At 39.9% G+C, this 24,866-nt stretch overlaps 1 protein-coding gene across 4 annotated transcripts in view; it reads left to right on the top strand.

Annotated features, from left to right (window-relative positions):
- MYLK4 (myosin light chain kinase family member 4) overlaps positions 1–22,360 on the top strand; it is an 81,819-nt gene extending 59,459 nt beyond the window's left edge. For 3 of the 4 annotated variants that reach the window (XM_074544649.1, XM_074544655.1, XM_005481684.3), the window contains 13 exons: positions 904–970; positions 1,420–1,891; positions 2,768–2,787; positions 5,541–5,646; positions 6,511–6,604; positions 7,636–7,745; positions 8,843–8,984; positions 11,243–11,313; positions 12,052–12,180; positions 12,708–12,860; positions 13,204–13,276; positions 14,811–14,886; positions 17,167–22,360. In XM_074544649.1, the coding sequence (XP_074400750.1) occupies positions 904–970; positions 1,420–1,891; positions 2,768–2,787; positions 5,541–5,646; positions 6,511–6,604; positions 7,636–7,745; positions 8,843–8,984; positions 11,243–11,313; positions 12,052–12,180; positions 12,708–12,860; positions 13,204–13,276; positions 14,811–14,858 (1,485 nt within the window). In that variant the 3' untranslated portion in view covers positions 14,859–14,886; positions 17,167–22,360. The remainder of the gene's footprint in view (positions 1–903; positions 971–1,419; positions 1,892–2,767; positions 2,788–5,540; positions 5,647–6,510; positions 6,605–7,635; positions 7,746–8,842; positions 8,985–11,242; positions 11,314–12,051; positions 12,181–12,707; positions 12,861–13,203; positions 13,277–14,810; positions 14,887–17,166) is intronic. The other variant, XR_012581079.1, reaches the window with a different exon arrangement.
- Positions 22,361–24,866: the final 2,506 nt, after the last annotated feature.

Genomic DNA, 24,866 nt, shown 5'->3' with positions numbered 1-24,866 from the left:
GTTGGGATATATACAATACTGCTTTAGCTGGTAGCCCCTCTGGAAAATATTTTGAGGTGAAAGCATTTTTCACACCATGTGGATCTAATAATAGTAATAGTGGTGGCAGTTTCATAGCAGTGTGAGAGGAAGAAGGTGAAAAAAGGAACACCGAGCAACAGCAGCTACCATGTTGTACTGTGGTCACCTTCTGGCAAGGCTAGGAGTGGCCAGGACAAAAACACATGGAGCACATAGCACAGAAACAGGAGTTAATATCCACAAAGGTAACAGGAATTGCAGAGGTTTTATGAGGACCTGGATTGGTATGAAGCACCTCTAGATGTCACTGCAACATTGTAAAATGTAAGTAAATGAAGGCCACAGAGCTGAAGTTACGGCTTTTATACTCCAATTCCTAGTTACTGTCTCAGGCAGCCTTTAATAAATCGTTGCATCATTAAAGATGTCATTACCAGATGTTGATTAAACAGCAAGGAACCTTTTGATAAGTGCCAGTAAGATTGTTACTGAGCATTTTCCTAGAATATTAAATTTTCTGAGATTTGGTTTAACCTAGTTTTTTAACAACAAAAGCTAGGGCAGGTGATGCCTGAAGCATCCAGCTGATTCCAGGGTGCTTCTTTGGTTTAGTCTCTGAGGTTCAGTCCGAATCTTTTCTAGGCTGTTTTATGGCAACACTGATGCTGATTACAACCAAGATAATTTCTCTTGCTTTGCACTGGTATCAATTCAATTAGCTTGTAGTGATTAAAATAAGGACAATCATTTATAGGAAATGTGTGAGTTAGAACACAGAGTATTTGCATTTGATAAAAAAAAAATCAGGCTGGGATTTCATGAGAACCAATACAATATGTGCACTGTATAAATTGACTAATATGTCAATTGCCTTTTTCACAGGTCATCAAAGAAAAGTCACATTTCAATGAAACAGAAACAAAAGAAAAGAAGCCACCAGATTCAACAGGTTAGACTATTTTTTTTCTCTGATCAGCTTCTAGTTCCTAAGAAATAACACAGAAATAGCAATGACTTTTCCTGAGCAACTGCAGTGAAGTTGCTTGAGTTATATGTGTGTTCATCAGCATGAGTGAGCACAGGGTATCCAACAGCTCAATAAGGTGCTTTGCAAGAGGAGTTCATTAACCTTGACTTGGCTGACCATAACTTCGAGTGAGAGAAACATTTTCTAGTGCTGTGTCTCAAAGAAAGCATTTGGGACACATGAAATCCCAGTTTTAAATAAGTAGTCTTCTCTTGCTTAGGAGACACTTGTACTGACCTTGAAAGTCAGAGAGGAAAACAAATACCTAGTTCAAAATTCAACAGATTTTATGCTAAGTGTGCAGCCCTACTTTAATACTGTCAACTGACCATCAGAAAACCACTGACATGTTACTTTGCAATCTCTTGTAGATGGGGACATCCAGCAGAGTCAATCCTGCCCTCAGGAAGAAGAAGTTGATAAACTCAACAAGGAAAATGCCAAGAGGGAAAGTTCCCTTCTGCTTGAAGTGGATCCTCCCAAGTTTCATACTGAAGAGTCAGAGGAGAAACAAGAAAGTTTGTCTTTAGAAAGCCATTATGAATATAGGAGAAACTCTTTTCAGGAATCCTTCACTCCAGAAAAGCAGCAGGAAGAAGATGCTGTTGATGATGCTTGTCAAAAAATAACTGTGCAGGAGATAGAGAGTGAGTCCCCAGCAGCTGAGGAGAAAAAGGAACATCAGGTGCCTGAAGATGCACTTGAGGAACAACAAGAGGAGAAAGAGAGTGAAGGGAAGGAAAATGCTGATAAGAGTGAAAAAGGTGCTGAGGAAACACCAGCTCCTTCCCAAAAGGAAGATGAGGCAGAAAAAATTTATGATGAAGAGGTATCAGAGGGAAGGTAAGGTCTGAAACTGAAACTACACATTCTGAAGAGACCTTTGCTTCAGAAAAATGTGTAGTTCAAGTTTCAAGTCAAAGTGGCTAATTAATACAAATATTGGTGAAAATTTAGCCTAATACAAAAGTGAAAAATTTGTTTATGTCTCTGATCTAAGTGAAATTATACTCTTGAAAAAGCCAGGCAAACAACCCACCACACATGGTATTAGCATTGTGCTGTAGTTCTTTGCTTGGGAAATATGTTAGGAACACTGAAATTACATTATGCTATTCTTTTTCTCTGAGGAGAATTCTCCCATGGTTATGTTTATGTACTGCAATGTCATGTAACATCAGCAAAACAGATCAGGCCATCTGCCAACTGGGAATTAACTTACTGCAAACGTAGTAATTTAAAAGACAACATGACAAAGTTTAAATAAAAAAATAAAAAAAAATAATAAAAAAATAATAAAAATTAAAATTTGCCCAGGCAATTGACCTAATAAATTTGTGTACTGAAATTCTATCTTTGCTGGGTTTAATATATAGTCTTTGATGGAAAAACAGGTTTAAGCCCTCAGGAGCCTGTATGAACAAAGGGGAATTTCAGTGCTCTCCCTTTCCTTTAAAGGCAAGATTGATAGCCTAATGTCAAGTTTAGAATACCTCAGGTGAGGTTTTCAGTAGCTGAGAAACATTTTGCTGTCATGATTAATTTAAGGCCCATTTTTATTTCTCAACATGAATATTAAACCAGTTAATTTTACACCATGAAACAAAATAGTTTAATGTTATTTGAATGCAATATCTGTGTAGGCATTTTTCACCTATGTTTCTAAAGTTGCTCTGCTTTAAGTGTACTCTGCACTAATACCATGTTTTGTCCTTGCAGGTGTAAACGCTGCGAAAAAGGTACAGGAAATTCTAGTTCAATCCCTGGGCAGACCTGCTAGTTTGGTCATAGTAGTAGAAGTGAGCATCAAGTGCATGATGAAAGTCTTGTCAAGGATGACAACAAAAAGAGCAGAGTAGTTGCAGAAAGTGCTGATGGCATATGTAAAACTATAAAAAGCTCTTAAAGGAAGTACCTTAAAGGCAAAGCATTTGATTCCCTTGGTGTTACAGCAATGAACAGAGACAGAGATCTGTAGAAGAGAAGGATTTTGTGATTCTAATTAGTAGGAAAAAAAGATGTGTGTGATAGCTCTGATGGGAAACGGGTTTTCATGGGCTGCATCTTAAGCTGATGAGAAGTAACACGATTCTGCTTGCTTTCATATTAGAGGCTTCTGCTCTGTCAGAAATTATTCAAAATTAATTTGCTTCTGCCACAACTACTCCACTAACACTATTGTCTCTCCCTCTTCTTTTAACAAACGATCTAAAATCCCTAAGTGTAGAGTGGAGAGAGAAATTATATCAGGTGTGGCAAACTTGGTCAGCCTGAGGAAGTGTTGAGAATGGGTGTTAACAGGGAATGTGCAATGCTGTGGACATAGCCTGAAAAACCAGCTTGCTCATTTTCATACCATTGTAATCTGAAGTGAGAACAACTGCAGGCTACAAAGTAAAGAAATACAGAGTTTTGTGTGTATGCCTGAATTATGCAGTCAAACAGTCAGATAAATGGTGCTCACGCACCAAACTTTGAAGCAGTGCTCACCATGGTGAGGCAGAGATTTCTAATATTAGACTTCTATCTTGAGAATTTCAGTGGCTATTCCTGTAAATGAAATTGTGGCATGTGAGGAGGTGGCCTGAAATACTTGGAAATATATGAGTGTGCATGTGCATACACAAGACTCAAGAAGAATTTATCTGCTTTTGGAAAGGGGGGAGAGTGTGGGAGGGAAACATTTATTACAGGTTTGTGCTAGGTTTTTGTAGCAGAAAACAGGACATAACACACTAAAACTTTAAAATCCATAAACTGTTGTGAGCTCTGGGAGATTTTTATTGATGATGTTAAGGTTGTAGTGTCTCTGTTGGAGCATCTTTGATCTGCAATAGGAAATTGTTCTTGAACAGGGAAACATCTCTGGTATGCAGGAAAAGAATAATAGAGGGTCTGTCATGGGGAACATCTTGAAGGCAAAAACTCAAACATAGTTTGGAAAAGCAGTCTGGAGTCTTTAAAAGAATATTTTCTTGCCCAAAGTTTGGTAATGTTTTTAGCTGAGCTTTCAGAACTACATTTTCTTCTGTCACTTACATGCTGGTGCTGATGGAGTATGTGTTGTTAGAGTCAAATTTTGCCTTAGGTTAGAGGTTTTCTTGGCATTTTTTGGGTCTCAGTAACATGCAAAGACCCGTACTTACAGTAGTGCAATTCAAACTCTGCAGAATCCCAAGTAGGTGGCAAACTTCCAGAAGCCCCAGCTTTTCACAATTCCTTGACCATGAACTAACTTCCTGACCATGTAAGTTATTAACACTGTCAAGAAAAAATCTAGGTACACAGCTGGTGTCCTGGAAAAATGGACATTCACTGTGAATAAGGACAATCTACTGCCACATTAATGACCAAAATGTTCCTGCCAGCTACATGCTGTCATGGGGTTTCTTGTTTGTGTTTTTGATCATTTTCACTGGAGTAATGAATGATTTCAAAATTGCTCAACAAGCCTCACACAAAAAGGAGCTGGCATTCCAAACCAGAAAGCTCATATTGAAACACTGGGGCTGTAGCCCTCCCAAATGGTTGAAGAAGTATTTGTCACCTTGGTCAGCCAAAGGTCACTCTCAGGAGTATCAATCAAATGGAAAACAACTTGGGTATGAAACTGAAGTCACAACTGCCTGCAAAAAGTCCAAATTAGGCATGGAGGGCTGGTCTCCAGCAGGGATTTTGACATCAGGATGGTAGAAAGGTCCAGCATGTGGAGGTCCAGAAAGTAACACCCGAGACCTGCCAAAACTCCGTAGCTGCTGTAGTGCAATGTTGGGAACCATCCCTCCTCTGTGCTCCTCTTTACCTTTTATCTGCCATCTTTTTTTAAGGGCAGAAATTCTTCAGAGCAGCATATGAGAGTTTCCTTGTGTCCTGAGGCATACTGGAAACCCCAAGTGTCCATCAGGGTGAAACTCCCTCATGTGCACAAGCTCTAAATGTGATTTTTAAAGGTGATGACCACACTGTGGAGAAGGACAAGTTTTGTCTTTCAGTTGAGAAGGGGATTCACTGTCAACACCAGAAGCCAGGAAACAGCCTCTCTTAGTTGGGCCTGCAGGACAGTTGCTTCTCTTCCTACTCCCCCTGAGAGTTACAGTGCATACTCATCTATTAACAGCCCCTGAGGGGTTAAAAATTAAAAAATCAGAGATTAGGCTGAATTGCAGAGGCCCCTTGTGGGTATGAAGCTACGTTGGTATAGTTTAGTGGTCTTCACTTTGCCTCTCCCAACGGTTGTATGAAAGATGATAACTTAAAAAAAGGAGTCCTTGTCTCGGTGATGTAGCTCCCCAACAACCACCTCATTTCTGAGCCAGAGCTTATGGAATAAAACCCTTGTTCAATAACAGAGAAAGACCTGTCTATAAAGCTTACAGTAAGTGTATTCAGTTCTTAAATGAACTTATCTGGGGAAAAGAGGAACTAAAATATTGGATAGACAAGCACTGCCTGTGACCGCTCATATGCTCTCTGTCGGTTTTGTCTTTCTTAGATGATATTCCTACTCCACCAGCACCATTTGATCACCGGATTGTCTCAGCCAAAAGGGTGGGGATCAGCAATTACTATAATGTCAACAAGGATGAAATTCTGGGAGGGTAAGTCAGGTGTAGTAAATCATCTTGGAAAGCAAGGCACAAATTTGCAGCCAAGAACCCTGGGAGGTGAATGGAGTCAACATGCCCCACTAGAGCTGAAGTCATGAAAGTCTAAGCTCTTAAAGTGCTTTATAGAGGGATGAAAAGAGGAGGCTGGTTTTATAGTGAGAGTGAATTTTGGCTTGCTATTTGGCACCAGCAGTCTTGGCCTGTATTTGGCATTGTTCTAGGCCAGCCAGATGCCCTCAGGCTCTATGACAGGGCTCCCAGGATGCTGAAATACTTTATCTCAAATTACAGCCAGCAGTATGTAGACACATATTGTAGTCTTCTACCTCTCAGTGAGTCTCATCCCTGAAAACACATGCTTATTTTCAGATAGATTAGCAGGCTGATCTGACAGGCCATGGAGTTACTTATCTCTTGTGCTGTCATTGTTTAGGAGAGTGGGATATTATAATTTTCATGGCAGCATATTCTTGGATAAGGCTTTGTATCATCAAGAAAACAAAACTCTCTCATGGAGGAGGAGAATGATGCGATGGAGAGGGGCAGATGGTGCATAGAAGTGAGCCATTGTCCTTACAGTATTTCCTTGACTTTCCTGGGATTAGTCATTGCAGGTTATGACGTGAGTATAGTGAATCATATACAAGTGGGGTAGTACCAGACAGAACACTGTGTGATGCTGATGTGCCTAAATGAGTAGTAGTAAGTACAATCTACACAACTAAATAGCAACAACAGAGTGATTGAAATGAAAGCCAATAGGGAGAGGATGATTTATGGTTGTTTATAGTGAAGTTTACACTCGGAGTTGATACCTGTACCACTGAATGATGTTTGTTTCTCCTTTTTTTCTAGAGGGCGTTTTGGGCAAGTGCACAAATGTGAAGAGAAATCAACAGGTCTCAAGCTGGCAGCCAAAATTATAAAAGCACAAGGTCCAAAACAGAAGGTTGGTGGAGAATGATATTAGTCTTTTGTTCCCCAGTGGATCACACACTGTTCTTCAGCTACACATCAGGCCATGACCAAGTATCTCACAAGCCATCACACTCATAGGACCTGCTTCAATACCATTAATTCCAGTTCTATTTCCCTTCTCCTCCAAAACTTCCAATGGCTCATGAAAGTACTATTTTGGCAGTGTTTTCTGCTTCTTTTAAATATTATATTATTTTTTTCCGTTCTGTTGCTAATTCTATTAGTGTGTTCTTTAATGGTAAAAGCATTTTTCAGGCCTGTGACATAGTGTACTCCGTCCCAAAGCACACTGAGACCTTTGCTGCAATGACTTGATCTCAGTGGGGGCGATGCTGATAGCAGACATGATCTGGGCACCTGACATCAGCACAAATACAGATGAGAGGAATTAGTCTGGGCTGTTTTGCAAACCTCTTGGCCATCTGGGACTGGATTTCACTGGAAAGACATGCATGACATCCTTTGTGTGACATGGGTGCCATCAAGGGCATTCAAGAGTGCGATTTGTCTCAGGTAACTGAGGTTGCTAAGGCATAGCTGTGGCCAAGCTGATCTCTAAGAATTCCTTTATGGTGAATGGAGAGAGACTGACATCATCATTCAGTGTGTCTAAAATAGTTGGGCTGAATGGAGGTACCAGTCTCCTGCCTCTGACTGCAAAGTTAGGTTTTGAGGACTGTCCTGGACTTCTCTCAGCTTGATTTTGTACACCTACAGCTGTTGGAACAAAATCCTCTTCTGCTTCTTTTTTCCTTTACATCCCTGGGAGCCTGCCTCTTGTCCATATGGGCTCTCCTTTTCCTTTTCCAGTAAATACCTTAGGATACCTAAATACCTTAGTATTTGAGCTCTGAGTTCAAGTCTGTTAGTTCCTGTAGCTTTGACATCTGCTGCAGGAGCCCTGAGTTTGGTTGCCACAAGAGAAAACATAATGTAGATTTGCTTCAAATATAGCTTTCTCAGGAAAAAAGTATCTGAAGCAACATTCATGGCTCTTTACAGGATGAAGTAAAAAATGAAATCAATGTCATGAACCAGCTGAATCACGTCAACCTCATCCAGCTATATGATGCCTTTGAATCTAAAAATGATATTGTACTTGTCATGGAATAGTAAGTGTGTTCTTGTCTTTTCCTTTCTGTGTTTACTGCTTTTGCTAGAATTGTCAATTTCCTTCTTGCTTTCTCCTGAAATGAGAAATAGAGCTTCTTACAGGTAGAAAATATATATGTTCTCATGAACAGGAAAAAAAGGGATTTTAAGAGAAAAATTTTCCCATGCAGCCATTTTTGCATTTTTTTTCCAGGAGTCTGCCACACTCCTGGTGCTGTAAAGCAACGGCTCCAATTGAAGATAGAGCTGTGTTACATATCTTTAATTTAATACTTTAATTTGTGTCAGCCAAGAAACAAACCTCTTAGAATATCTCCTATTCTGGGAGGCAAACAAGAAGACATCTTGCACCAAAGAGGAGCCAGATGTGTCCCTAGTCCTTCTATTGGGTGCCTGAAAGGATAAACCTGTTTTTTATGCTGGGTTATCAGGCTAATTAGGCACAAAATACCTGCCTTAAGCTCAGGTTAAACAGATGTTGTCTTAAGGAAGCCAAAAAGGCCAAAACTAAAACATTGAAATGTGTGGCAGAAGGGTTCAATGTTAGGTGAATTTGACTATTCTGGACATTCTCAGATAGTACTCTGAATTTGGTCTATATGATTAACATATCAGAAAAGTATCTCTGCACCTATGAACAGATAAGCTAGAGGCATACTGAAATGTGAAGATAAATTAAGTAAATTTTGTTGACTTTAGATTGTTTGAGATAGACCTTTTGGATCCTGTCCCTCTTAAACTCAGAGGGGAGAGACCACAGATTTAAATGCAGATTCTCCATCGTGTTGTCTTGGTTTTCCGTGGAATGTCATTAATTTCATTGGTCCAAGAGGAGAACGCAAGACAGCGTAATATTAAATTTCAGGATGTTCATGGTTTTCTGTGGATGAGACACTGGACTCTTAGGCCTTGAAGAGGTTCAGGCCAGTATGCATCAGAACTCAGATTTCAGAAAGTTCAGATTAAAGTACAAGCTCATCTTACTGAACTTGACTGTGAATGATAAAAATAGTCAATAGTGTATTTTCTGCACTAGTCTTACTGTATGGGATGGGATTTGAACATGGTCACTGCTTTATTGTCTTTTTCTCCTCAGTGTGGAAGGAGGAGAGTTATTTGACCGAATTATTGATGAGAACTACAATTTGACAGAGATGGATACAATCTCGTTCATAAAACAGATCTGCAAGGGAATTCAGTACATGCACCAAATGTACATTCTTCATTTGGATCTCAAGGTAGCGTTTTGAGATATATGTTTTGTGCAATGACAGATGTGGAAATTCCATTCTTAATGGTAGGACATAAAGCTTAGCAGATTCCTGTGGCAGAAACAACAAAGAGCCTTATTCTGCTTTCCTTATTTCAATGCATATTTACTTTAACCACATTGAGATCAGTTAAATTACTACAGGACTAAGTAAATTAGATGAAAATTGTGGTCATATGTCATCAGGCTTCATAGTGCTTAAATTTTCCACAGAGTGATTTCATAGAAAGCCACAGTTGACTACAAATAGTTTCTATTTTTAATTTCAATACTTAGATCCCAAGGTATTGTGCAAATATTATTTAATTCAACTGCACAAGATGCATGTTTTATGCATCAGCTGTAGGGTGGCAATTGTCATGAGTGAGTAGAACTAAATCAAGGGTCATTCAGGATCAATGTAAGCCCACACAGTTTTCTGAGGACTACACTCAACTGCTGTTGTCATGAAAAGGCACCAATAGATAGCCAGATTAAGGGAAAGTACATTTAACAGTACTTTCTGAAATGAAAGCAATAAAAACAGTCAGTGGTTAATGTAACGAATATGACAAGTGTAGCTGTAAATCCAGAGAAAGGTGGCAGATTCTCTACCATGGACTTGCACATGTACAAGTACTCTACCGTGTACTTGCACATTCTCACTCTGGTCAACTGCAAATGGTCAACTGCCACCCCTTAGAAAACATTTGTTATTATTTTTCATTGAAGTGTACACTTGATCTGGGTCTTTTTCCTTCAGCCCAATTTTTTTTTTAAATAATGGACTTGTTTCCTACCTCTATTCAGTGCAGGAATAAAATGGGATGATGTCTTTAGTTTTATGACTGGCTAGAAAGCTTCCTAGAGATCCCTGAGCTTTACAATACAATAAAAAGAAGCAGGGAGTGCACAAGATGGTTTTCTCTTCGGTGAAATTTTTATAACAGCTGCTGCTTTTGGCTTGTAATGACTGAGTTAATATAGTACATCTTTAATGTTGTTAGCATGCATATTATTGCACTGGTTAAGGAAATGAGCAGATGCTTGTTGGGACCTGCTTCTGTAGCCGATCGATGACCAGACTTACTTTTCTCTTTCTCTATAAACATCCAGTTACCTAGAAACCTGTCAAACAGAAGTTCACACAGTTCTTTGGGACACATTAGTTATGATCTTGAGATGGCACAGTTTTAATATGAGGTCAAACTGCTGACAAAAAGATACATATACAATCCAAGAAATTAATCCCAAAGACCTCTTTTCATGTGCTCGCCAGCTATGGCTTCTCCCTTCTGTTTTGCTTGTTCATAGGTTGCTGTCAGTAACAAATGAGTTTGGGAAAGAAAGCTTGAAATTGAAAGAAAATCGTCTTGACCATAATCATCCAGGACCTCAGAAACTATGGACAGATGGTGTTTAAAAGTCCTACATGTAAAATGAATTAGTAATGGTGACAAAGGTTAACTAATGTTTTAAGTGTTGAGGGCTGTTTTGTTTCAAAGACGACTCACTGAGCAACAAGACAGAGTAGCTATAAAAGTGCTGGCAGTGAATATAGGACTGTGCTTTAGGTATTTACATTTCAAAGACAATTGGCCAAATCCTTCTCTCAGTTCCTTCTGTAAGAATTTGGAGTAATTCTTGGAAGTTAATGTATTCCTGCCAGGAAAGTGAAGAGTAACATTTGGCCCCATGAAAATCCAAAGAGATTTAACCTGTGAATCCTATTTTTTGCTAAAGCACCTGAAGAAAACATAAAGTTGATGTGACTGGCTTAATATATTAATGTTCAATCTGACAGAACATTTGAGCACTCAGAAATGTAAAGCTTCAAGACAAATTTCAAAGCCCAAGAAATTTAATTAGAAAAAAAAATCAGTGTGAGCATATTAAGGTCTGTAAAGTCACAGTGAAAGCATCCTGAAACCCCTTCTTGTATATCTGCATTCCCTGTCCCCCTCCCCCTAATGACTTCTTTATCTGAACTGCTGCCTTATGTCAAAGTGAAAAGCTGTGGAGTAGAAAAAGCAGTTGGAAGGCAAAAAGTGCATGGCTCTGATTGCTGTGTGTGGCAGCAAGAGGGGTATCCATGCAGAGAGATCTGAACAAGGAGGAAAGCAGAAGGTGGTTATGAGATATTTGCACTGTTATTAGTGTTTTTCTCCCTATAGTTACTGAAAGCCCAGTTTTTCATATTTGTTTCTCATTCAAGTTTTTTTTCCCTTTTTTTGTTTCTCTTGGCAGCCTGAGAATATCCTGTGTGTGAACCGAGAGGCAAATCAAATAAAAATTATTGATTTTGGATTGGCAAGAAGGTACAAGCATGTGTTCTCACTAACCATAAATGAATTAGGAAACAATGAAAAGAGTGTTGCATCCCTGCAATGATGTATTTGATACGTAATGGTCTTCTACTGTTCTTAGGACAAATTTGTTTCTTTTAACCAGGGATATCTTATAATATGGAATGTTTGGAACTGAATGAAAAAGATTTGTCTTGAAACCTTCTTTTCAGGTGGATGGTTGAAAGAGGGCTGATTTTCACTAAGAATGCATATAAGTATCTTGGAACAGCTAAAATGGACAAAACCAGTGGAGCATCTTTTCTAGTCTCTTGTCTCCAGTATTATGAGATTCTTCAAAAGAGACTGTAAGATACCATTGAGGGCTCTTACAGTATATCCAATGCTATATCCCTTTCTAGTTTAATTAGGTGCTATAACCTCAGTGAAGGATTTACTGGTTAAACATTTCATGCCTATGATATGGAGAAGTCCCAAAAGGATGGTAAGACAGGCTCTGAGAAGTCCTTGAATTACAAATTTCTTCCTTTTTGTAGCAATTGCATTTTGTCCTAGTAGGATACAAAGCTTGAAAATACTTTTTGTTCTATATGTGGGTATGTATTTTTTTAGTTTGTGCCTCTGTCTGTCCTTGTTTTCCTACTGAATTTTCTGTATGCTTCTGGAATTCCTCTAAGTGCTAGACAATTGATGATGGAACTTTAATAAGAACTAGAATTGATGTCCTTTGTTAATGTTTCCATTTCCTAGATATAAACCCAGGGAAAAACTTCGAGTTAACTTTGGGACTCCAGAATTTCTTGCTCCTGAAGTTGTGAATTATGAGTTTGTCTCTTTTCCTACAGACATGTGGAGTTTAGGAGTCATTGCTTATATGCTGTAAGTAGGATTCAGTATCTGCTTTGGAAGCTGTTTCTGGGTTGAACTGTGTCAGTCATCTAAGTTTGTTGTTATACTGGAAGAGTGAAAAACTGTGTACTCAAAATAGGAAATTTAGACTTCTTTCCTAGTTCCATATTGAGAAATCTCTCCTCTTTTCCAATTGCCATGAACTGTTTGTCTTTGTTTTTTTTTGCACATATCTCAGGAGTGTTTGGGCATCACACTTCCAGAATAATGTAAGCTGCTTGGTAAATTCCCAATGGTTAGTACAAGACTGGTCAGAGGTCTAGAAAATATGAAAGACAGTATTGCCATGAAAGACAATAATGCTTGGTATGCTAGAGAAGAGGGGTAATTAAACATGTAAATAGATGAGAAAATGGGAATGGTCTGGGGACCTTCTTAGAGAGTAATATTTTGTAAGTTAGGCCAGAGTGACAGAACAATCTTAGCTGGCACACTGGAGAACCATGTACAGGAAGAGGGAAAGACAGGAGGACTGAACATATTCCTTTTTATTTCAGCCTCACTGGATTGTCTCCTTTTTTGGGTGATGATGACAATGAGACCCTCAACAACATCCTGGCCTGTAACTGGGATTTTGAAGATGAGGAATTTCGAGATGTTTCTGATGAAGCCAAAGATTTCATATCAAAGCTTCTCATCAAGGAAAAATGGTATATAATCCTGTATCTTTGAAATGTGTATGTCATGCCATCATGACACATCTGTGTCACTTGTGCTGCTCCACTGCAGAACTAATATGACTTATAAGATTTTTATACCCACATAAAGTATTATAATGACACTTCATTGATGTTGTTCATTGTATCCATCAAATGCTCTGAAATTACCTGAATACATTTTTGATGTGAATCAAAACTTAATTAGTCTGCTGTCTGTCATACTGTTCTGAAATGACAGTGTTGCAAGATGGCAGAACACATGACCTGTAGCAGATAATTGCTGAATTGTAAGATTCTGGGAAAAACTCTTAATAGCATTCTGGTTTTCCTCTAGCTGGAGATTAAGTGCAACTGCTGCCTTAAAACACCCATGGTTAACAGACCACAGGCTCCACTGCAGACTCCAGGTCCCTACGTTTAAATACCCTTGTGCATCTACTGTTGCCCTCTTGTGCTGCCACATTATGTTGCTTTGACATTTTTCTTAACTTCATTTGACTCCTTGCTGCTGATTCATTTCTTGCCACTGTGAGCCATGTTTGTCCCTTTGCTTTTTTTTTAGCTGTTAGAATTTGCATGCTCACATTTGCTCATCAGTTCTTGCATGTCTGGGAAGAAATAAAAGATCCTGCAATGCTGTGTGTTTTTGGGTGGATCAATTTCTCATCAAAAGGAAAGTATTTACAAAATGAGCACTGAATTACCATATGAAAAAAATTTTCCAGCTAGGGACGATTCTTGTTCCTGCTTTGAAAACCCTTTCAGGCTCTCCTGAAGATCCCCCGAGTGCTGTTTCATCCTACCTCTTCCAAAGAGATACCTTTCCCAACAGAGCTTGGAACTTCACCTGGTGCATACCTTGGTACTTCAACACCTTCTTGCCCTTCAGTGGTAGCCAGTTTAGTGGCCAACACAGAAGAAGTTGTTTGCTCAAGTAAACAATTCAGTAGGGCTGAGTTGGAGGAGCAACAAGATTTAAAATCATTTTGGTTATTCCTGTGTCAGTAATTTTTGGAGATTCACACTGTTGGTGACACCTCTGTTGGCTGTTTCTAAGTGAGTCCTCCCCTTGGTTCAGTGGTTCACAAGGGGATAATTTTAAGCAGTTTTCAGAATTTTTACAGCAGTCAAAGTGCAATATTCACTTCTTCCTTTGCAGGCAAAGCACTTCACAGTTAAATAAAATGACTGCAGTATTGCCTAGGATGTATATGTCAAGATTCATTTTCATATACAGCCATCGTTAAGAATTAATAGATGATATTAATTATTAACAAGATAATGTTATTAAAATAAAAAAATATTATGCTAATCAAGCAGTTGTAGCCCTACTGGTAAGGCAGTGGGATGGACTGAACAGTATCTTGTCAGCTCTGTCCTTGTAAGATGTTCCCATTATAGACTAAGGATACCCAGAATTACTATAAAATAGGATATAAAAAAATCAAATAAATTACTCAAATTTTTACTTAAATTTAGTTTTTGTTGTTATCTCCCAGAACAGCAATGCCCATGATATTATTAGAAGATTTGTAAGTTAGCGTGCACAGTAAAACTAGGAGAGCTTGTCATGGTTATCTTCAGAGATTTTTGTAGGATATAATTTGACTCCTTTAGTTGGGCTCCCGTGAGGCTCTGATTTCTGCAATCTGGAGAACAGACAGTCTTTTCCAAATGCTGCAAGAACACAAACTGCTGTCCTTCCTATCACCATGTTTTTTGCCTCAGGAAACCCTACCCTAATGCAAACTTTACAGCTCATGTTGTCCTTTGCATCTTCTCCCCCAATATTTTTTATTCATACTTGTGCTTTGCAAAATAGCTTCACTAAACATGCTGATGTTGCAGTGTTCTTCTGCCATTACCTTAAGTAGAAGTAAGATGTGATTGATCTTCAATTAGTGCTCCAATAACGGTGTCTTTTCTTTTTTTTCCCCTTAGAGAAAGGCTAAAGGTGACTGTGTGTCTCAAGCACCCCTGGCTAAATAACCTCTTTGAAAGAGCTGCCAAACAGAAGGTTTGTTTCAGGTCCCAAATGTTCCTTCAAATGTAAAAGCTGTAGCCCCTGTGGAAGGGATCAGTGGACAGCTGAAAACCTTGGGTAGTACAAAGTGCACGGTCCAAACTGTATTCACCACCACCATCCCTGCTGCTGTCTGGAAAGCATTCAAAATGTAAACTGTTTCTATTACTCAGACCAAGTAACAGCAATGTGCAAAATAATTAATAGGTATGGAGCCATATGTGCTGCAAACCCTGGCCATTTTAGAGGGAATGGTTATGCTCCCACTGGCTCTCATGGGGCAGGGATTTCACCCAATAATTTTTCAGTGCTGAAAGCTTTCGGGTTTTCATGCTGTGGTTATAAGTACAATTTTTAAAAGGGTAGAAATATGAAAAATAATAACTTTTTAGCAGAGGCACGGGCCAGACCCTCAGGGCAGCTTGATTAACTGTAGCGAAATCAAAGCAAGGTGACCCCTAAAAGAAGCTGCTCCACACGTCTGAGGACACAGTTCTGACAGGGCACTTACCTCCCCTTTTACCAACCCAAATGAGTCTGACAGAGCATCTCTCTGTCCTTTCTCCCTGGCTCCTTGTCTTTGCCCTTTCATTAACAAACAGTTCATTAGTGGTTTTCAGGCTGGCTTGGTTGCCTCCCTGGGGGATGAGGCAGACTCAAGTCTGCTCTCTTTTTCTGTCCCTGGTCTTTGACTCACTTGGCCACTTGGAAATCGCGCTGCCTCAGGCGCTGCAGTGTCTCCATAAACCAGTACTCCACTTCCCACCGCCACTTTCACCAATTACCACAAAAATTGGTGCCTCTGTTCAGGGACCAGGGGAACTGCTCAAAGGTTCTGGAGGCCATCTCTGGGCAACACTCAGTGGAGGTTCAAGATGTGAATTAGGCTGAGAACACACACATACACTGTAAAACCACTTCCTTTTAGTAGTGCGTCATGAGTAACAACAGGATGCCAAAATAAAAGTAGTCCACCTTTCACCACTTGCCAAAAGGCAAGTTTTTAATGGTGCCATCATCCATCATCTGCTTGGTCGGACAAGTGATATACTGGCTTTTTTTGCAACAAGTTTTTTCCAGGAACATGTTGAAAACAGAGTATTGTGAGAGGTTGAAATTTTTGTTCTAAGTAAGATTAGAGCAGATTTTATACAGCGTAGTGGAATAACACAGAAGGTAATGATCATTACATGAGCTATTTCAAAAACATGAAGATGCCTTTCAGTGCATACAGTGGAAGCCAGTAAGTACTAAGGTACCATTCTCACATCCCACTTGCTTTCTGAAGCCATGCAACTTCCTGATATGGTAATCTGAACATCAGCTTCTGGAGAAGAAATCCAGTGGGAATTTATACCTCTTTGTGATCCTCAGTATGCACCCTCACTTCACTGATGCTGAGACAGATTCCATGGAGCTTTGGTCCACTCACCTGTGTGCTTCTACACAGTAGATTTCTAAACAGGTTTTCCAGCCCTGTTGCAAGATTAGTGCTTGTATCTGGGTTTCCCATTTCAAGCCACTAACTTGCAGCAACAAACGCAACAACAAAATGGTGAAAATTCTCCTCTGTAATGCAGGAAGCGCTGCATTACACAATTCTCTGTTACAACCAAAGTCAACTTTAAGATAAATTGACTGTCCAACAGCAGTCAAAATTATTTTTAAATAAACTTTTAATAGCTTTGTAACATAGTAACCTACCCATGATCTAACTTGCAGGAAAATCTGGTTTTGGCTTTTGCAGTGTTATTTCCTCTGAGTGTGTTTTTCTTTTTGGAGTTTATTTGAGTTTACTTAATGAGTGGATCTAAAGTCATAGCTGTGCTTTATTTTTAAAGAATCCCTTTAGCTATTTTTATCGGGCAAGTAGTATGGTTACCACATTTAACCCAAAATAATGCACTCAAGTTCCAGTTGATTTAAACCTGGCATTATAAATGCTTGCAGTGGTAACACAAATAAATGGAGAGGTTTGCAGCATGCCTTTGCATACCGTGATCTGCATGATAAGAGAGGTAAAAAAAGCAGAGTTGCTGCATTTAAAGAGATACCTCCAGGATCAATTCTCCACTTAACAAAGATGCCTTGTCTTTTTAATATTGTATAAAATATTTCACAGAAAAGGTGGCTGCAAGAATCCTTTGTAAGCAAGAGGCTTCAGTGCTGCTTTTTTGCACAAAGAAACCACCCTGTGGTCATCCCAGAACACTTAACCAAATGGAAAAGATATATTGCTGAATTAACTGGATTCTTGTTTTGTTTATTTTGCAGAAAAGCTGCTGTGTGGTTACTGCTGCTAAGAGATTTAAAAATATCAGTGGTCTCGGTGCTTTAACCCCCTGCCATGACTGAGACTTCTACTAAATGGACCAACAGCACTTTAGTTGCAGGACAAGTCCCAGCATTGTGGAGCTGCTTCTTCTCCATTCAGCTGTTAAAAGAAGGAAAGTATTTCTCCGTGTTGCAGGAACGTGTTTCTTCTGAAGCAGCACGTTCTCCATGCCTGCAAGTGCTACATTAGCTTGGTGTCATAATGAACTTTTCTCTATCTAGTCTTATGTCCTCATTTACTTATGAAAGGCTCCTTGAAGTTTAAATTATCATGTAAAATTAACTGTTTCTCATTTGAGCCCAGAAGGCAATCTGTCACTATGTTATATCTCTAGCCAAGGTTCATTTGACACTAGAGTCAAATAATTAAAAAAAAAAAACAAACAACCCAAAACCCCAAACAATTGCAGCAAATTGAAAGGTGCCTTCGGTAGAACATTTGAAGTTTGTTTTTCCTGTCACACTAAAATGAGTTAAGGATTAGGTCAGCCCATGTTAAAGCCATGTTAATGTAACACCAGTGGAAGGGAGAAATGAGGCTTTCCTTGTGTACAGGTGAATTTGCTGTGACTGTGGTACAGTACATTTCACAATTTTTTGGCTTGATGAATTACTGCTCGCTGTAAATACACTTGTATTAATTAAACAAGAAAGAGAACAAGGCACTATTCACTTGTACCCATGCAGACCCTGTTCTCCAAAATGTAAATATAATTCAGAGTTATTTTAACAGAGAGTGATTTTATATCAGCTAATCTTTTTTAATGCTAATTTAACTGATTAGGACCACTGGCAAAGAGAGGAGTCAGTGCTTTGCTCATTATAACCTCTGAGTACAGGCTCAAGTAAAAATCCTCTGTATTTCCAGTTTTCTTATCTTGCTCCCAAGCCTTTCTGATTTTTAACTAGGTTAAAAAAAAAGGAGTCAGAACAGTTGAATTCTTCACCTGAAATTTTTTGATTATGGCTCATCATTAAGTGAATCTAAGTTGCCAAGGCTGTGAACTTAAAATAATGAGACTTTCTGCTGTATATGGCTTTCTTACAGCTTGGTTTCAGAACTACAGAAATGCAAATTGTAATGAGCATTTTATTTAATCATGCTGTTGTGGTGTCTTTACACTGTCTTTGCTTAATCCAGTTCTGATCAAACCACATATTAACATAGCTATCTCTATATATTTATCTATGCATTTCATATGTTTATATATTTAAGTTCTGTCTTTTTAAAAAAGGGATCAACATAAAGACAAAACAATATTATTCATCAACACGCAATGAATTGCTTCTCACACCTTTGTCCTTTCTGGATGGCATTAATTTTGAAATGAGAAGGGGCCCATTAACGGGACATCATGGCCATCACACTCTCTGCAGCCAGTTTGATCCAATGATTTGAAATTATTGTAGGACATCCCTTAAGACTGGTCCTGTAAATGAACTGGGCTTCTTAAAACTGTGACATCTTAGGAATACTGATGTGTTGCACCAGAGGTTGCAAATACTGCTATTACACACTGACTACATGTGCTACACACCATGTAGCTTTTATATGACATAGAGCACTGCCACCTTCAAATCCTCATTTGTAGTCTTTACTAAAGTAAACTGTGCCAAGCAGAAATGGAAGTTTCTTTGGGAAAAGACTAAGCGGTCTCAAAGTAGGAAAATGAGCATATGACTTCTAGGTAGAAGCTGGGCTGCTTGTTTTTAGTCACCATTTATATTTGTCTGGTCAAAATGAATAGAAAAGTTGCCTTTCTGTTAGGGTTGGAGTTCCCACTCCCGTTCTGACTGTCTTCAAGATATTGTAGCTTCTTGTACAGCACACAACTCAATGATCAGAATAAAATGCAATTCTGTTTGGAATTACAGGATCTCATTATGCACTTTAGTGCCACTGTAGAATTGGATCAGGGTTTTGTTTTTCCTTTGGTAGATTTTACATGGATAAATTGCATGTAATGTAGAATCTTATTAACTATACTAAAATAATAGTGTGACTGCAGTCTTTTCTGCTTTGTTGCTCAGTTGAATTAAGAGGATTTATTATTTGTTGACATATCCATCTGAGTAGTAATTAAGAGCCTAGTGCCGCGAAGATCAGCCCTGTGTTAGAGTGTGTTGCACTGAATGAACCGCAAATCCTCCAAGAGCTGTAGGAAAATGTGGCCTCTGTTGAGAACATCCCCCAAGTTCATTTGTACACTGCTCTGTCAGATATAGGAACGCATGGGAGGATAGAAGAGCTGGACATATTTCCCCTCCTTTTAGAATTTAGGTATGAGTTGAGGAGGGGACACCTCAGCAGTCTTTGTCTTGTGCTACTGGGCAGTGTGCTAACACAAGGCATTTATCTTCCATTCTTCTTGATAGTGGTGGTCCCACACTGGAGTCCTGTCTGTAAATTGTCCCACTGTTTCATTCTTAGAACAGCTCCTGCAGTAGGGGCTGAATTTGAGGGAGGGCCAGTCAGAGGAGGTTGGACTGAACAAGTCTCTGCAGTGACTGAAGGTGCCATTTGGTGCCCAGGGTTAACCCCAAGTGGGCCTGCAGGTGTCCAGTGGAGGAGGAAAGAATCCCAAGTGCACTTCTGCTTTTTGCTCCAGTGGTGCTGGATGTGCAGCACCGAGTGAAAAGGGAGGTGCCTTACCTAGGGCCTCACTGTCACCAAGGGTAAAAAATTATACTGCTGTGTAATCATCACTGCTGTGTATAGCAATGTGCCTGAGAAAAATGTCTCAGAGGTGTTCCTTTGTGTCTTGTATCCACTTCAACATGAGAAAGAGCTTCTTTACACTGAGGGTGGCAGAGCACTGGAACAGGCTGCCCAGGGAGATCAGGGGGTCTCCCTCTCTGGAGATGTTCCAAACCCCCCTTGATGTGCTCTTGCGTCATCTGCTTTAGGTGACCCTGCCTTGGCAAGGGGGTTGGACTGGACGATCTCTGGAGGTCCCTTTCAACCCTAAAAATTATGTAATTCTGTGATTCTGGGATCTTTCCTGGCTGTTGTAATTTTGGTAAATAATAGCTTGAGACAGATTCTTTTCAGTGGCTTCCTAATTGTGTCTCATTTCACATTGAGCAGCATGCTGTTTTGTGTGTGTGCTCGCATATGCAAGTTTGATTTGCATTCTGTTTTACTTTGCCCTGCCTCTGGAAACATTCTAGGGAGAGTTGGACAGGCCTGTAATCAATCTGGTCAAGTGGGAGACCTCATTTCTCATTGCAGGAAGGTTGGACTAGGTGACCTTTAAAGGTTCAGTCCAACTCAAACTATTCTATGATTCTATGATTTTATGATTTTATGATTTAAGTATGCTCTGTAATGACTAATAGCTAAGTTCTGCTGTGTTAAATCATTGTTTTGACACATCATCATTTATTTTCTACTATGTCATAATAATACTAAGGCTACTAGGGTCTAGTAAGTCACCTATATCTGTGTGAGTCTGCTTATAATTTTTGCTGCATATTGGCTTATGTGATTGTATTTGGAAACTGTGAATTGCTGTGCTTGTGAGCAGGTTTGGGTGTGAAAGGCACTGTTCTAGCTGCTTTTATTCCATTTCACTGTATTTTCATGGACAGACAGGGGTGACTGCAGGTACCTCAACAGTGGTATAGAAACATCAGTTGCAGTGGGAGGGATGAAGTGCCCAGATGCAGTGCTTGTCTTGTGCATTCTTCCTGACATGTAAAAATTAAAAAATAAAATCCTGGGAACATGACAAGTATCACCTGACACTCATAAGAATCAGGACACTGTCATTCCCACTCCTATAGATGCAGCAGGTATACTGGATGCCAGATATACTGGAGTAGTCTAAGACTGACATCAAGATTAGAAGCAAATATACTTGGCACAAGATGGGACACCAGTGGTTTTCCAACTGCTTTTATATGTTGAACATCCTGAAGATTATGAAATGGGTAAAAACTTCTGCAGAAAGATCTCCATGCTATCATGTCCATGTTTGTATACACCTGCAGCTAGTCACTCCTCTGGGTACCCACACAGCATAAGCAGTTGGAAACCTGGACAATCCACTCTGGAGATTACAAGAGCAGCTGATTTTTAATTTTGTTTTTATATTACCTCTAATATCAGGAGATGAATAAAGTTAAAGCCAAGCTAAATTCTTGATTCTAACCAGGAATGACAGGGTAGGTCACAAAAATAAATGAGGGAAGTGCTAGAACCACCTTTTGTGATGTGAGTAGTAGAAGAGCCCAGTTTAACCACTCCGCCTTCCTGCCAAAAGTATCTACTTTGCACCAGTCCTGATCAGTAAAAATGAAAGGAATCTTAATCTTTTTAACAGTGAAGGAATCTCAATCAAGAAACAGGTTTTCTGCAGTGGTTAAATTGCTGCAGTAAAAGTCAAGTTATTTTAGTATTTTCAGTTTAGTGCTGACACTATAAATCACTGACAGCCTCTTTCAGCAAAATGGCCCCCACCAGGAGCTGTGAGAAATGAAGGTGTTTGTCAGCTCTCCTACATTAATGGAAACCTAGAAACATTGGATTCCATTCCTCTGGATCCAGTGAGCAGGGCAATTCTTAGCTTTTGGACTTCTGATGTGTGGTAACGGATGCAGTTCTGCACCCGGAGTAGTGATGAATGGATGAATGAGCACTGTTGCTCCAAACTCCTTCCAGGAGGATGATGCATCTTCACATACTACTTTTATCACTGACACATACTTGTTCTTGTGTCTCCTGTGAATAAAACTAAACACTGCATGCATCTGTTTAGGAATGCTAGACTGTTTCACCTTCCATGAAGGCTTGGTAGCTGAACAACTAACTACCTGTTTCAAACTTAGATGAAGACTGGTAGAGATGGTGCTTTGTAAATATGTTGTGTAGCTGTGTCTGTAGATTTGGTGATCTCATTTTGGTGTGGCAGAACTAGTGTTTGTGTACCCCACAGCAACTTCCCTTGAATTTAGAGGACAGGTATGTGGCAACTAAATCATGGAGCATGCGGATTTTCATGTACCTTATCACTTTGGTTTGCATATCTGGTTTTGTAGATTAACTCATGTATCTCTGGTATGTGTTCTTTTGTGAAAACCATGAAGCAATCTTGTAAAAAGATGAATAAGGAATAAATGCTGATTTTGTTTACTCCAGGGTTTTTGTTTGCTGTATTTAATGTGCCTGTCATTTATATTAGTGACAGAAAGAAGTACGGCCTTTTTCCCAACTGCTGCCTCTAGATATGTGAAAAGTAATTTCCATTGAAACAAATGTGCCTACGTCAAAGGTTGACTCAGGCTCACAGTCTGTACTCACTCCTTGTAAGAAAACCTCAGCGCTCTCTGCAAGTAACTGGGACTTGAGGTGCTCTTGACTGCAGTCTTGCTGGAAGTCCTTAAGACCAGGTTACTAAGGAGGAAATTAGAAATTACTGAAATTTCTGGTGTTTGGTCACTCCAGAGACCTGGTGTACTTTTCTCCCTAATTTGTCACACTTGCACCACTGGCTTATTCAGTGTTGCCGTCTGGGAGCTGCACTTTAACCTTACTCCATCTAGGAGTTCATCGACTACCAAAACAGTCTGGAATCAGAATTATTGTTTCCTGCAGAGTTAAATCAAACTTCAAGTGGGCTAGCTAGTGAAAAAATAAAGAGCAAGAGTAAAAACTGAGAAAAAGGTTACAGGGTAAGAAATCAGAAAGCAGCCTCTGATGAACACTGGCCTGTATTCAGTAAGTAGAAATTTTTCTGGCTGGTTCACCCACAGCTCTGGTTGCAGCACTTGAGACATGCACCATACTTGAGAAACAACTTTGGCTTCTTACACTGGAAGGTTCTCATTTAACACCAGCCTGTATTTGATAAACCTGAGGTTTTCAGGTATAAGATTTAAGTGTACACCCTCCCGATGAAGCTGTGTGTTAAATCAACCAAAGGGTTGAATTTGTTCCCCGGAGAACTGGGTGATGTGGAACAAAGCCATCACCATCCATCTGGCAGCACTTGGGGGCTGAAGGACTCAACAGGAGAACAATTTTACAGTAGCCAAGCACAGGATATGCAGCTGCTGCCCCTTTGCAGCTGCCCAAGGCAGCCCCAGCCATTTCAACAGGAGCTCAGGCACAACCTGTGCTGTGGCATCTGTCCACAAAGGACCCTGGGGAGTTCAGCAGGTGTCTGAAAGTCTTTCAGGGTGACAGCCCAGGGTGAGCTCCTGTGCATGACCAGGCCTTACACTTTTGCTCTTCATGTGCCTTTCTTGAAACCCGTTGCTGTGTTTTAGTTTTAAGTGCCTTTGACCCTGGTATAGGGGTTTTTGTTCAGAAAATATTAACATCTATGCCTTAAAACTGATGAGGAAGACTTTGCTGTTGTACCTTGGTCCTCTCAACAGCTCCTGCTAAATGCATGCCGTTGGCAAAAATAAAATAAATGGGGCTCAGCTCCCTGTATGTGTCTGCAAAGCAGCTCCACACTTTAAAAATGTGTTCCCTAAGTTCATGTGGTTAAAAATATGTTGACTACAGGAAAAAAATCCAACAAGGGACATTCATAATTCTTCATTAATTAATAGTCAACCCTTTTTCTCCCCCAATTATTTCAAACACCTGCTCACAGTAAATTTCCTTTGCAGTTTTTTAATGCTATTTTAATATTACCCAGAACTTGGAAACATACACTAAGCTTCTCTTATTTTTAATTATTTTCAAATTAATTTTAATTTTCTGAATATTTTCAGTGCTGCCCATTCATTCCATAAAACTGAATTTTAATTTTAATTTTTTTTTCTTTAAAGGCCTCCTAAACTTTCCAGAGAAACTTTATGGGCTGTTTTAATGAAAGCTTTTGGAAAAGGGACTGGATATTTCAAAATTCCTCTCTTGAAACCTCCTCATCCAAAAAGAAGTGGGCGGGGGGAAATCACTTCATCTGGTGACTCACATCTCTTGCATGCAAGTGGGAATTCATCCAGGAGCAGAGCCATCTTATATTTGGAGTGCAGGCTCTTCTGGGTGCAACAGCAGGGCCACCAGCCCCAGCAGCACCTCTCCTGTGCCGGGTGGGCTGTGTCCTTTTCCAGGCTTCCAGCTTGTGCCCATCTCCAGTGGCTGCACAGTGAACACCTGCACAGCCAGCACAGATGTCAGGCCGTCCCCGGGGCTCAGCATACTGTCCCCTCTTGGGGACACAGAGCTGTGACTGTGGCAGAGATGAGGAAGGGAGGGTGAAAGTTATTCTTTTCCAGAGCTGTCCACTCCTCTCCACCTGATCTCTCCTCTCTTTGCTTTAGGTGCCCAGTCACTGTTCCATGAGCTCTGATCCTTGTCCATCTCTTTGACTTATGTGGGTGTGACATCTGACCGCTGTAAACAGATCAGGGCAAACAACTTTCAGGATGAACTCGGTCCTCCCATAACAGGAATACTTTCATGGAGAGGGTACTGAGACACCCCAGCTCTGAACCTTGAATGTCTTTACCCCATTTCAGTCTGTGTGGTCCCAGGGGTCAGGGGTAATTTAGAGACAGGTGGCAGGGTCTTGCCTCATAAAAATGCGGTGGCCCCATTATGTCAACTGAGCATTCCTGCTGCATCACTGTGTCACCTGCTGCTTGTACCCCTCTGCTTTGTCAGGCAGTCCATAATGGGTTTT

Source organism: Zonotrichia albicollis, chromosome 1, assembly GCF_047830755.1.
Source record: "Zonotrichia albicollis isolate bZonAlb1 chromosome 1, bZonAlb1.hap1, whole genome shotgun sequence".
In the NCBI taxonomy this organism is placed as follows: Eukaryota; Metazoa; Chordata; class Aves; order Passeriformes; family Passerellidae; genus Zonotrichia; species Zonotrichia albicollis.
This window is presented reverse-complemented; position numbering and strand designations above follow the sequence as displayed.